The sequence below is a fragment of the Drosophila obscura genome, unplaced genomic scaffold (assembly GCF_018151105.1).
Source record: "Drosophila obscura isolate BZ-5 IFL unplaced genomic scaffold, ASM1815110v1 contig_186, whole genome shotgun sequence".
NCBI classification, from domain to species: Eukaryota; Metazoa; Arthropoda; class Insecta; order Diptera; family Drosophilidae; genus Drosophila; species Drosophila obscura.
This window is the reverse complement of record NW_024542774.1, coordinates 7875592-7887843: the sequence shown is the minus strand read 5'-3', so window position 1 is coordinate 7887843 and position 12252 is coordinate 7875592. Positions and strand designations below refer to the sequence as shown.

Genomic DNA, 12252 nt, shown 5'->3' with positions numbered 1-12252 from the left:
AACTGCTGTTCGAATCGGGTGGAAGGAAATTCTTTCAGCAAGCTGTTGCTATATTTGGGCACGTGTTTGTCATGATTTCAGGCCCAAAATCAAAACGGAATTTTATTATTTTATTACCTGCTCGCTCCTCCTGCCACATGCATTATAAGCGTTGTACTTTTCCTGCCACCACATTCCACTGTCCTTCGTGGTGGGCGGAAGTTAATCAAAAATCGCTTTCGGCCAGAAGATAGAGAGTGGGAGAGAGACGGGAGGGAGCCTCTTACCCTTGGGGCCAAAACTGGGAATGTAATTGATTCCCTGGAAAAACAATGTCTCTTTTGTCTGCTGTTGGCTTCTTCGCCCTGCTGCCGGAATGCAAATTGTGGGCTTTAACAGATTCAAATAAATAACTTTATGTTTTACGACTGACGCGCAGCGTTTGGTTTTGTATTTTGGAGCCTCATTGTCCCAGTCCCCTGCTGCTGTATCGCGGTATCCGCTTTATATCAGTGGTTTCTGGCGGATTTTACGATGCAAAAAAACTGAGAATACCCTGGAAAAGTAAGCAAGGGAGAAGAGTTTTCGCCAAGGGAAGGGGGGTTTTCTTTGCGTAAATTTTGAGTGTTCTTCCCGCAGTTTGTTGCTAGAGGGTATCTACTCTTTCAGCCAGCGTTCAACTGCCAGTCAAGTATATAGTAAAACATTCTATGTACAATGTATATGTGTGTACATACATATGTGTGTATGTATATGTACGCATTGCCATTGCCTTTTTATGTGCACGCATCGCTGGCGTTTCCTTTTCTTCGATGCTTTTCTCTTCTGTTTATGTCTCTGTTTCTGTACTATCCCCTGTTTTGGTGACTCCAGCGACGTTTTCTTTTCTTTTTCATTTATTTGATTTTTTTTTTGCCAACGCTTCTCGCATTGACCTTTCCCCTACGTCGGGTCTGGGTTTGGCGGCTTACACGCTCGCCGGGCCACTTCGTTTGGCCTTTTTATGGCTTTCATTCAGTTTCATTCATTCTGCAGATCTCGTTCCACATTTCTCAGTTTCACCCCCCGTTTATTTGCGGTTTCAAAAACTGTTGACTTTGAGGGTCTTTGGAATATTTCTGCGTGTTGCTTGTGGGGGCAGAGAAACCTTTTGGATACACACCCTGCGGGTGAGCTTTTTGTGGGTAGTTGTGCTTGGAGGTACCTTCCGTACCTGCAGACTCTGTGTAGTTTGGCCCCGCCACAGGGTATTCTCTAGTCGGAATCTTTGCATTATCTTTGACTAATCCGAATTCGAACCTTCATTGCTGTTGGTGCTCGCTCTGCTGAGCAGATTCCAGATTCCTGCTCCTGGTCGGCATTAGTTGCGCAAATATTCGATAATAAATTGCCATTAGCCAAAACAGTTTTGCCCCCAAATCGAACAGCCCTACTCTGGGTTTTTCCCTCTGCACAGTGCCGCCACTTTCCCTACCCTTCATTTATAAAGGGTAAATTCCATCTACTTGTAGAAGGGGTAAATGTTTTCCATTGAAAAGACTCTTAACGACAGTGCCAGGCGTTGGCTTGCCATTTAAATGCTAAGCCGTTGGCTGACAAGCCTGATACTCGTCGTACTTCTGGCCTTGTGCAACACCCACAATACTGCCTGTGGATTGTGCAATCCTCTACTGGAACATCGATGGGAGAGATTGCAGCATTTTGCCGGTGGCCTTTGCGCAATCAACTGTGTGGGATGTCGAATGCCGAATGAGGGCTATAAAAGTCACGTCCATGTCCATGTCCACGCCCACGCCCACGCCCACTTCCTGCTCTGCTTATATCCTTTTGAAAGTGTTCGCTCAAAGCTGCGTTGCATTCGATGCTGGAAGGTGCATGTTGATTGAATTTAACGAGAAATTCTGATGTCCGTCAAAGTAATGAATAAAATATTTGCACATGTTCGAATATGTCAATAATTGTTCACAGAAAAAACCAAGCAGAATATCTTTTGAGCAGCGTTTGACGTCATTTCATGCGTAAAAAGTAAATGCGAACAGAATAACCAGGCATATTCCCTCGATGTTTGTCAGGCTTTCAGATATTTCCATGACAAAAAGAAGGTAATTGGCAACATCCCTCTCCCAGCATTAAGCGGATGTTACTCGGGGGCTAGTTTACTGTCCAGGCTGCTCATTTGTCCAAGTGCTGGCAGATAACCGGGGGATAGACAATCACAAAGGAACAACCGCCTGCCAGCAGCAGCAGCAGCAGAACTAAATCATTTGATAAGATTATGCACACAATCTCGTGCCAACGGCCATGTCTATGTCCATGTCCCCTGACATTTCTATGCAAATTTATATATGTACATACTTTGTGGGGGGTCTGCTGTTTATATTAAATTCCTCAGGCCCTAGCTAATGACCCTCAAAACTGGGCTAATGAGTCAATAAGCCAATTTCCCCATGAAAGCCATGAGATACGGGATACGGGTGGTGTGTAGAGGATGTAGGGTGGGGTGTGGACGCTGCCTAAAAGTTGTTATGCCACTTAATTACTTTAATATGACATTTTGTGTGTGTGGTTTGTTATGTCAGGGGATTGTTGAGGCCGGCGAGAGTAAATGTGTTCGGGCCTGTTGCTTTTTTGGGCATGGAAGGGACAGTTTGACAGTGGCCAAGGGATTGAGCCGGACCATGTGCATGGTCCATGCAGCTGATTGCATTTAAAATGTCAATTAGCTTGCCAATTAATTTTGAGTGTTCCTCCACACACACATAAACACACACAATATGTGTCCTTTAAAGAGAGGGATCTGCTCTATGGTAGAACCATAAATGTACTTACACATATTGAGCATCGGATGGGTGTTGGGCGGCACATCATGTCAGGGATCATTTATCAAATATCCTTTTGTGTCTGCCAGGGCGAAACATTAATCTAAGCGGCATGTAAGTAGCCGCCCGAGTGGGTTCAACAATCAGTTCGTGCACTTGGGTGTCCTTGAGTGTGCAGCGAACTACACGAACAGCCCTCGAACAGCCATTGAAACTGGATCTGTCACAATATATTTTGTGTTAAGTAAGATTGCTCCTCTACGCTTGTATGCCCCCCAAAAAACTGTTTCTATTTCGGGTTCGAGTTCGTGTACGGGTTCGGCTTCGGCTTCGTATTTGGTCTCTAGTTTCAAGGTCGCGCCATCACATCCTTCCAGTCACTTCCCCAATAATGCCTGGCGGCAGACTGCTCTCATTTTTCACACATTACACATACGCCGCGTGCGCCGCGTCATTGTTGTGCCTCTCTGTCGTGTGTCTTAAGCGTTCGATTTGCTTGAACAAACGTGACAATGTTAACGTTAAATTAGTTGACTTTGAAGCCAAGAAAAGGGACAAAGGCACACGACACACGGCAGATATGGGATATATCATCCCAGTGGATGATATAGAATTTATCTATTGACTTCCATGTGGGATTTACATTCTCAACATTCAATGCATTGCCCCAGGAGCGCGTATCCTGTACAGTGTACACCTTTTTGACTTACCTCGTAGCCCCGTGCACAAATATTGAATATCCCGTCCCTTCCCAACTGTCGAGAGTCTCTCCACGGGGCTGTGACATGAATGCTAATTAGGAGGCAGTCGAAGTCCTTTAACAGCGTGCAGCTTAAAGTGGATTTGCCGGAAAATAATGCTGCATAATAAAGCTAATCAGCCGTGCTTGAATTTGAATTCTGAGAATTTGAGTTGGCAGGTGATAATGTCGTACTTAGCTGATGGAAATCAGCTTACAGTCTTTGGCGCTCACCCCTTGTACTGCAGCAAAATTTCGCCTGTGGCATTCACTCCATTGGAAAATGTGCGATTCCCTCCATCGAAATGCGTGTGGCATGGGGCATACATATGTGCAGCGCCAGCTCCGAGTAGAATGAATCCAGTCATCGTTGCATGCCCGTTTGTTTTTGTGCAACTGATGTGTTCCCCCAAAAAAAGTTGTGCGGCGCCTCATTGTCAAAAAGTGCAAACTCATTGCCAGTTGGGAAACTTCCATTTCATTCCACATTCCCTTTGTACCCTCGGCCCGCACAGATTTATGAAATCGAAAAAGTTACGACACTCGCAGCAGCAAGGTAAAACGAGTAATTTTGCAAACATTTTGGGGGTCGAAACGAACCTTTGGGGAGGAAAAGCTGGAAGGGCTAACTCGGATGTGGCTAGGAGGAGAAAAACCATTCCCCCCTGCAGTTTTTCCCCCCTGGCCACACAGCACTACTCTAACACTTTAATCCCCCAATGGATTCCTTCGATTCATGCATCTTAATGGGTTAGCCACTGGAATTCTATTTGAAGGCGATGCCGACTGTTCTGCAATTCAAATCAACTGCCAGCCGAAGGCCAGAGGGGCAACAATACAGTGACCTGCTGTTTGATTTATGCGCTCTGCACTTTTTTGACAAAGTGTTCTTGCCATTCGACGAATGTCCCACTCGACCAAGACTCCTCCATCAGTCCAGCAGTCCTGAAAGATAGACAGATGGAGAGATATAGAGGCAGCTACTTCCGCCCATCAGCTGCTCCTGGGCTTCCATAGAGGCAGCTCATGCATGGATACGAAATGGCTCTGGGAATAGCCATATCCATATCCTTTTGGCCCTTTGCTTTCGAGTGAATTTTTTCTTCGAATGTTGCCCGGCTTGCATTGAATTATGTTGTGTGCACAACACGCCCTAAGAGTGTTTCTGTTTCTGTTTCTGCCCTGCCCCAGCTCCAGCTCCAGACTGCAGCACTTTCCTCCACCTATGAGTGGAAGCCTTGAAGTCATTCTCGTTTGTTCCATTGTAAAATTCTCAAGAGACAGGCTGAGCGGGGCAGTCACTGCACCTGCCACTGATTATGTGTGAAGTTTTCCAGCTCTTGAAAAGTGAGTTAGTCGGCTATAACAATGGAAAGCTACCAGGAAAAGCTGGCTGAAACAGAAAACTTATTGGTCACTCTGTGGGTGGCTACGAGTGGGGGGCAAAATCTGCATTGCAAAATATATATATTTATGTGCTTCTGGGACACTCTGCTGTTCATCAGTAATTGTTTTCTTATGCAACGAAAAATTAATGAATTTTTAATGCAACGCGTCGGCCGCTGATGATTAATGAAACTGACTAGTTAAACGTGCAACAACAACATTATGGCAGGAATAAGTGGCAGTAATTACGCTTATTACGGCCGTCGTATGACAACGTCGGACAATTTCCCAACAGACATTCGGTTAAAACTCATTTCGGACCCGCGTAAAAAATGCATTGAAAAAATGAAAGCAACGCGAGTGTATAAATAAAAGCCAGGCATACAGCCATATCACGGTGTTAACCTGAGGGATGGTAAAAGAAAACATGCAAAGGACCCGAGTTTTCCCAGGGTGTTTCTTTGCTTGGTAATATGACCCATTTTCTCTCTCTCTCTATCGGATTTTTCTTCTTTTTTTTTTCTTAATGCAAACCTTAAAGTTTGAAAAGTGTGAGCATTTCTTGTTGTTGATTTTCACTGCTCTGGCTGTTGTTTTTCCCTGTTTACCAGCAGCTTCCTCTCATTACAATTTAAACAAAAAGGGAAATTCACTGCGAAAAATCTCATGGGCAGTGAGTATTCCCCAACTTCATTAGTTCTGGGATCAAATCAAGTCCTAGTTTCCACACAACTGATTAGCTTGGATCGGGGTCAGTCGTTCGATTGAGATCCTCCACTCCACTCCACTCGATGGTAAATGAATCGAAATGGATTGAGTCATCGCTGGAGTGGCCCTCAATCTCAATGTGAACCAGGCACGGATTACAGATTTAGCCAAGCATATTGTTGGCTGCCGAACGATGACAAACGGAATTTTAATCGAAATTCGAGTGCGTTGAAAATGTTTGATGTGCAAATCCTCAGAGATTTCTATGCAGCCCTCAATCTCGCCATCACTTTGGTTTCCCAAGGAGACCGTGGGGAGTGGGGTGGGGAGTGGAGTGGGAGAGTGGCAGAGTTCCCTCTTTTCATTTACAAATTGTGTGCGAAAATTTGTTGCACGCATCTTGTCTGACTTGCCCCCCAAATGGACTCGAATATTTGGCATCCTGTCTGTGGCATTCTGCTCTAAACGATGAGCATTTAGTTACGCATCAACGGCAGCTTTCAGACAGCTGTAAAATATTTGAGGCAATCACCGAAGCCACAATAGAGAATGGCTTTCCTTTCTTTTTGTTTGGTGGCGTGCGAGAGAGAGAGAGGGGGATGGAGGAAAAATTGTCTGCAATTTCCGCTTGGATATTAAAAATGCGGCAAGCAAATTGAAATATTCCTCAGCTTACCTAGCACTCTATCCACATGCTTGACTCGACTCGTCTCGTGTCGGGTCGGACCTCCCTCTCCTCTGCCGCTTAAGCCATAAATCTTGGCCTAAGCCAGAGCTGAAGCTCATGGACTCATGTGGACGGGACTCCTTTGTTTCCCTTAATGGCCGAGCGAAATGTATTTATCTAAAATTATCCACAAACAAAGTCTGTTCTTTGTCAACGCAAAGCTGCTTTCGAAATTTATGCCAACGCCGCACACAAAAATAGAATGTAAAACACTCGAAATTGAGTTTTAATAACAAGAAGCCAGAAAAATACAATGCGAAAAGAAAATAGAAAATCAAATGAGACATTAATACGCAGTAAACTCGTTTGTAATTAGAAGCGGGTCCCCGTCCTGGTCCTGGTCCTGGTCCTGGTCCCGGTCGATTTTCTGTAATTTATATTTTATTTTGTGGCAGGGGTTGTGGCAGGGTCTGTGTTCAGTCTGTTGCTCATATTTGAATATATATTAAATTTGTGTTGTGGTCTTCATTTAAAATTCAAATCAATGACAAAATCTGCGCAGCTAATCAATATTTTGAGACAAAAATATGGAGAAAGAAAGCGAAAAGAAACGATAAAACAAGGCAGAGAATATCCCCCACTATGATATCTCTAACAGCTTCATTTTACCCAAGTTTATGCAATATTTCTGTTCATGCTGCTGCTGCAGTTGCACAGCCCCATATGCTGCCGCTGCCATGCACCAACTTCTAATCAACGAGGCAAACAACTTAAGCAAACGATAAACCATCCTCATAATGACTGCACCTCCAACGAAGATACTCGTAGCTTGTAGAAACGGGAAAAACAAGTTAATTGGCGCAACATTTAAATTAATTGCCATCATAGAACACCAGAGATGTGTTTTTCCATCTGAGAGGCAATCAGTAAAGTTGCAAACAATTTAAATGTTTGTTTTTGTGCTTCATCTACTGCACAATTGTGGAAATCTCTTTTGCCAGCTGCAACTGTTCATCAGCTATTTCATTTTCCTGTCCGAATCGGAATAACAAATTAGACAGTCAGAATGCCAGGCAGGGGCGGACGTATGGGCATGTCCGGTATTCAAGCAACTCATAAAATATTTATGACCTATGCACAATGAACGATTGACGAAGGACGACAGACCCAGATGACCGAGCCAACCCTTTGATATGCAAAAGGGAGTGCAAGGCGACATTCCAGGCAGTCAGGAATTTAATTTGTTTAATGCCGCCAGGGGCTTAAATGCTCTAAATGAAACGTATTTAATAACTGTTGACCCAATTTGTGCATATCCATCGGAGTTCGCCTGCTGTTCCGCCCTCTAATTTGCATGTGCAGGCGGGTCAACAGCTTTGACGCTTCGTTTCAATCTGTGGCAAGTGTGGCACAGAACAACAAACCCCATAGCAACCCCACAGCCCCGATGGGTGTGCATATTTTTGACTATTTAATACACGGACAAATTTACATTATTCGAGGCTGAAATGTGGTCATTGTTTGGACACGTGCACGCTTAACACTTTTATCTTCATATCGCGAGTGAGAGGCGAAAGGCAAAAGATAAACGACAGGATTTGCATATCAGAAGGGTATCCTATGGGCAGATTCCTCTTCGTTGGTGTTCAGATCTATCTCCAATCACAATACGTTAGTGTCAGAGTCCATGTGTTGATTGCTTAAACAGACAGCCACTCAGGCAAACAAAGTCATAAGCAATTGCCTCCAGTTCCAATTCATTTCACAAAATGATGCTACCCGAAATGCCAACTCATGGCAATTATCTAGGCCCCAAGAGGTGGGTGCTGGTGGTACCCACAATGGTGGGATACCCGCCACTGCCACCTGCCCGTTGGGTGTTTTGCACATTTCCCAAATTAACCTGCCCCAAAAACCACTCACGCACAAACACACACAGCCAGAGACAGAGCCCAGGCAGAGGCTGTGGCGTTAGTTTAAGCGTCCTGCGTGTTTGACAGCCATTCCATTCTGCATATGTGTGTGACGCTGGGGGAAACAGTCATTGCTATTGGAGTGGCGACATCCACGCACACCCAGAGAGGGAGAAAGCGAGGAAACAGTCGGACAGAAGGACAAACCGTCTGTGAGTGTCACGTTTCGCCAGTCAAAACATCCGCTGTGTGTGGCATACGCAAAATAAATACAAGGCCAATACAAAAGGCGAAAACATATCCATCCCAATACTCCTAAATACGGGTACGATTATTGTCGTATCTGTCGATTGTAATAGTGCCTGGCATGGCAATGACTTCATTTGTATAGATTTCGCACATACCTCCCGAATCCAATGAAATCTGTTACTTACTTTGGGACAATCAAATGTGGCTATACTGGTATCTGTATCTTTTCGAATGGCCATTATTTCTGTTGTTCTGTTCTGCCATAAAATTCAATTGCCGTCTGCCATATGTCTAATTAAAGTTCATCCGAAGAGATGGCCCGCAGCGGAAAACACAACCGAGTCCATACGCAATCAGGTTTTTTAGGTTTGCTGCACTGGAGCACGTAAAACTCAATTATGGTATGCATTTGCGGCAAATTGGCGTGCAACAACCGCCATGGAGCTGGGCGATTGCATTTTAATACGCCACCCCACGTGGGTACTGTCCTGTCGCTGCTTCTAGAGGAACGCTCCATGTGGTTCTGTCGCTGCCTCCACAATGAGTGCTCTGCTCCATGTGGGTCTGATAGCTGGCTCTGATGATGTCCCTGGCAGGCACTTGGCGGCCATAATGTGCGCCCACTAACGTCAAAGCGAACACCGACACAGCAGCAGCAGCAGCAGCACCAACACAACACAGGAACAGCGTTCTCATATTTTCAGCTCATTCTGTGGCTTCTTCCAGTGGCTGCCGTTGACTTGGCTACCACTCTTGTGGTTTCGACTGTTACTTGAAGGGACCGTGCCACCACCGCCGCCACATCCACCACCAACCAGCGCCAGAGCCAGAACCAGAGCTGATAATGATGATGATGGCTGAACATTTGCCAAATCAATTTAGGACATGCGGGCTGTCCTTCCTGCCTGTGTGTGGGTGGAGCGTGGGCGTATGGCATAAAATATCACAATTGGAAATTGGCTTTTAAAGCGCTTTTCACAGCGGCACTAAGCCACTCCACTTCAGGGAGTAACCGTTTAAAGTTGAAAACTTGTGTGGGGGACTGCCACAAAGGTTACGAATTCCGTTGCCTAACTTCAGGCGTCGCCTGCCACAATGGATTCTGTGCGCTGTTTGTCTTTGTCAACTTGTTTGGTTAATTTCTCGACACCCAGTACCCCATTACCCCAGCCATTGGCATTTTTGAGGACACCACCAGTTCCCCCTCTAAATGTTTGTGCAACCCCCGTTTGATTATTTGCATGCTGGCCAAATAACCGAAGGGGGACACGACGCGGGAATCGAACGACTATGGCCATACAAAATCAGTGCACGAATATTTGAACAGCACAAAAAAGTACATTGGACATTGGAGTCCGAGATCCCTGCTATTGATTTCATTTAAAACACACTCGGGGAAGTCTGCAAGGGAAATTCAAGCCATGGAAATGGAAGCAGCTTAATAAATTTATAACAAATGACACTGGGCAGCCTAATAAATGTGCACCTATTAGCCCGAGGCTCCAGGCAGTGGCGAGGCGAGCCACACATCCACAAGCGGAGGATATACAAAGTGGGGATAATGTAGCAGGACAACCATGTGAACATGAAATATTATTGCCTCGAGGTATAAATAGTTTGATTTACTGGCGCTGCAGCAGCAAAAACGAGTAGAGCCAAGAGCGCCCAAGGACATGCATGGCCTGGCCCAGGGCAGGGCTGTCATCCGGGTGCCGATAAGAAGGACTCTTCTCTCCGATCAATTATGGTTTGTAAACAAGTCGGGTACGTGCCCTTAATTAGTTTCAATCAAATAACCAAGAAAATAGGATAAATCCGTTGAACATACGTATAAATTACCTCCCTGTCAAGCAGCTACGGCAGCGGATATCTCCAGTTTTCCATCTCTCTGCGGATATCTCCATTCTTCCATCTATGTTTGTTGCAATTGATTTTTTTTTGCCTTTAAGGCGAGCCTTTAAGGACAGTCTTTTCCATGTTAATGACGCAAGAATGTTTGCCAGGGGAGGAGCATTTTACAGCTGCAGTAAATGTGTCATTAAGGCGACATTTTACGCACTGCAAAGGTTGGGAACTTACGCACGAGCGATTCACTTTGATGATGTGACAATGAAATTCAGCAAAAATCATATGGCCATAAAATCACACATAATAAAAGGCTGTAGTTAAGGGTTTTTAGAGCTACTAAATCGCTAGCAGCTAGCAGCCATCAGCCATCATCCCTCAACAATGTTAACGCAGAGATAATCGGGCTGATTAAGCTAAAACTGATTATATACTCATATATTAAGTATATTTACTGCATTTATTGCTGTATTTCAGTGGAGAACTAGGTTGGTTGGCCTGCATATGGTATATAGAATGAATAATTCATGCAATGGTTTTTACAATCTTCCAGACACGCGTTTTCATTGCTATTTGTATGTGTCGGTGTAGGTGTGGGTGTAGCTCTGTCTGTCTGTGTGTGTGTGTGTGTGTGGTTGTTTGTGTCCGTGTATGTCTAACATTATCGCAACTCTAATGTGTAGTCTCGATTATGATCTCGTGCGTGTCCAGGTCGGGCACTGCAAACTTCATGGGCAAATAGTCATCGGGATGCATGTGGGCCATTTGATTTACCTCCAGTGTGGCCCGCTCATTCTCCTCATGGCACTTGGTCTCATGCTTCTCGTAGTCCGAGAACGTATCGAAAATAGCTCGACAAACCATGCACTCAAAGAAACTCCTAAAAGTAGAAAATGCATTAAAACTTTGGAGTAGGAGAGTGAATGGAATTCCTTACGGTTTCTGCTCCGCCTCGAGACGTTCCCTCGCCAGGGCCGCCGCCGCTTGAATCGAAGCGGGCACATCCACGTCGACGCCCTCCTTGATGTGCGACTGTAGGTGACGCTTGAAGTTTGAGAGCTGGGTGAAGCCCTTTTCACAGTAATTGCACTGGTATGGCTTGGCGTTGAGGTGTCCGAGCTTGTGCTTCTTGAGGTTCACGAGCTGGGAGAAGTAGCGGCCACACCGTTGACAGCGGAACGGCTTCTCGCCGGTGTGTGTCATTTTGTGCCGCTTCATGTTGCTCTGCTGCGTGAAGGACTTGTTGCAGAAGTTGCAGGTGAACGGCCGCTCGCCACTGTGGACCGCAAAGTGGCGTTGCAGGTTCACCGCCTGGGCAAATGCCTTCGAGCATATGTTGCACACAAACGGCCGCACATCGTTGTGCACCTTCATATGGCGATCGAGGTTGCCCGAGTTGCAAAAACTCTTTGCACACAGCTTGCATTCATAGGTAGTTTTGTTGTGATTATGAACCTCCTGGCGGTGAAGGGTCTGGTCGCGTTTGCTCTTGAACGTCTGCCATAAGGAATCGCATTTGAGATTAGCAAACCAACACCAAAATCGTGGAGATACTTACGCGGTCGCAACGCTTGCAGCTAAACTGATTGACCGCTGTCTCGTCGAATTCAACCTCGAGGCCCGCCATTTTAAGCCTTGCTACAACATTGAGGCGATGCAGTTATGTGTACTGAAAAAGTTGAGCATAACGTGACTCCAGTTTATGCATAGGACATGGTGAAAACTTACTTGGAAACTATTCTGAAATTGTCTAATTTTTCGCGTCTGGAAAAAGTCATATGGTGGCCTAGAGTGACCATAGCAGCGCAGGAATATACCGAAAAGATACCACGCCATTTAAACTGTGATATACATACTAAATACTTTTACTGAATCACAATCGTTCTTACTGGGCAGTTTTAATGGTTCTTTAAAGCATAGAAAATTCAGAATGTAAATGAACTTCAC

The 12252-nt window shown here is 45.2% G+C and overlaps 1 protein-coding gene across 1 annotated transcript; it reads right to left on the bottom strand.

Moving 5' to 3' along the window:
- Positions 1–10720: 10720 nt before the first annotated feature.
- On the bottom strand, positions 10721–12144 carry LOC111075896 (zinc finger protein 239). Its single transcript, XM_022369418.2, has 4 exons — positions 12034–12144; positions 11864–11974; positions 11243–11802; positions 10721–11185 (listed from the first exon to the last, which is right to left on the bottom strand). The coding sequence occupies exons 2-4, from the start codon at positions 11930–11932 to the stop codon at positions 10978–10980; spliced, it is 837 nt and encodes a 278-aa protein (XP_022225110.1). The 5' UTR covers positions 11933–11974; positions 12034–12144; the 3' UTR covers positions 10721–10977.
- Positions 12145–12252: the final 108 nt, after the last annotated feature.

Excerpts from the sequence above, each read along its gene's own strand:
- LOC111075896 (XM_022369418.2), bottom strand. The coding sequence starts at position 11,932 with ATGGCGGGCCTCGAGGTTGAATTCGACGAGACAGCGGTCAATCAGTTT. Across the intron at positions 11,803-11,863 it reads GCTGCAAGCGTTGCGACCGC|ACGTTCAAGAGCAAACGCGA; the intron begins GTAAGTATCTCC and ends TCCTTATGGCAG. Across the intron at positions 11,186-11,242 it reads CTCGAGGCGGAGCAGAAACC|GAGTTTCTTTGAGTGCATGG; the intron begins GTAAGGAATTCC and ends TTCTACTTTTAG.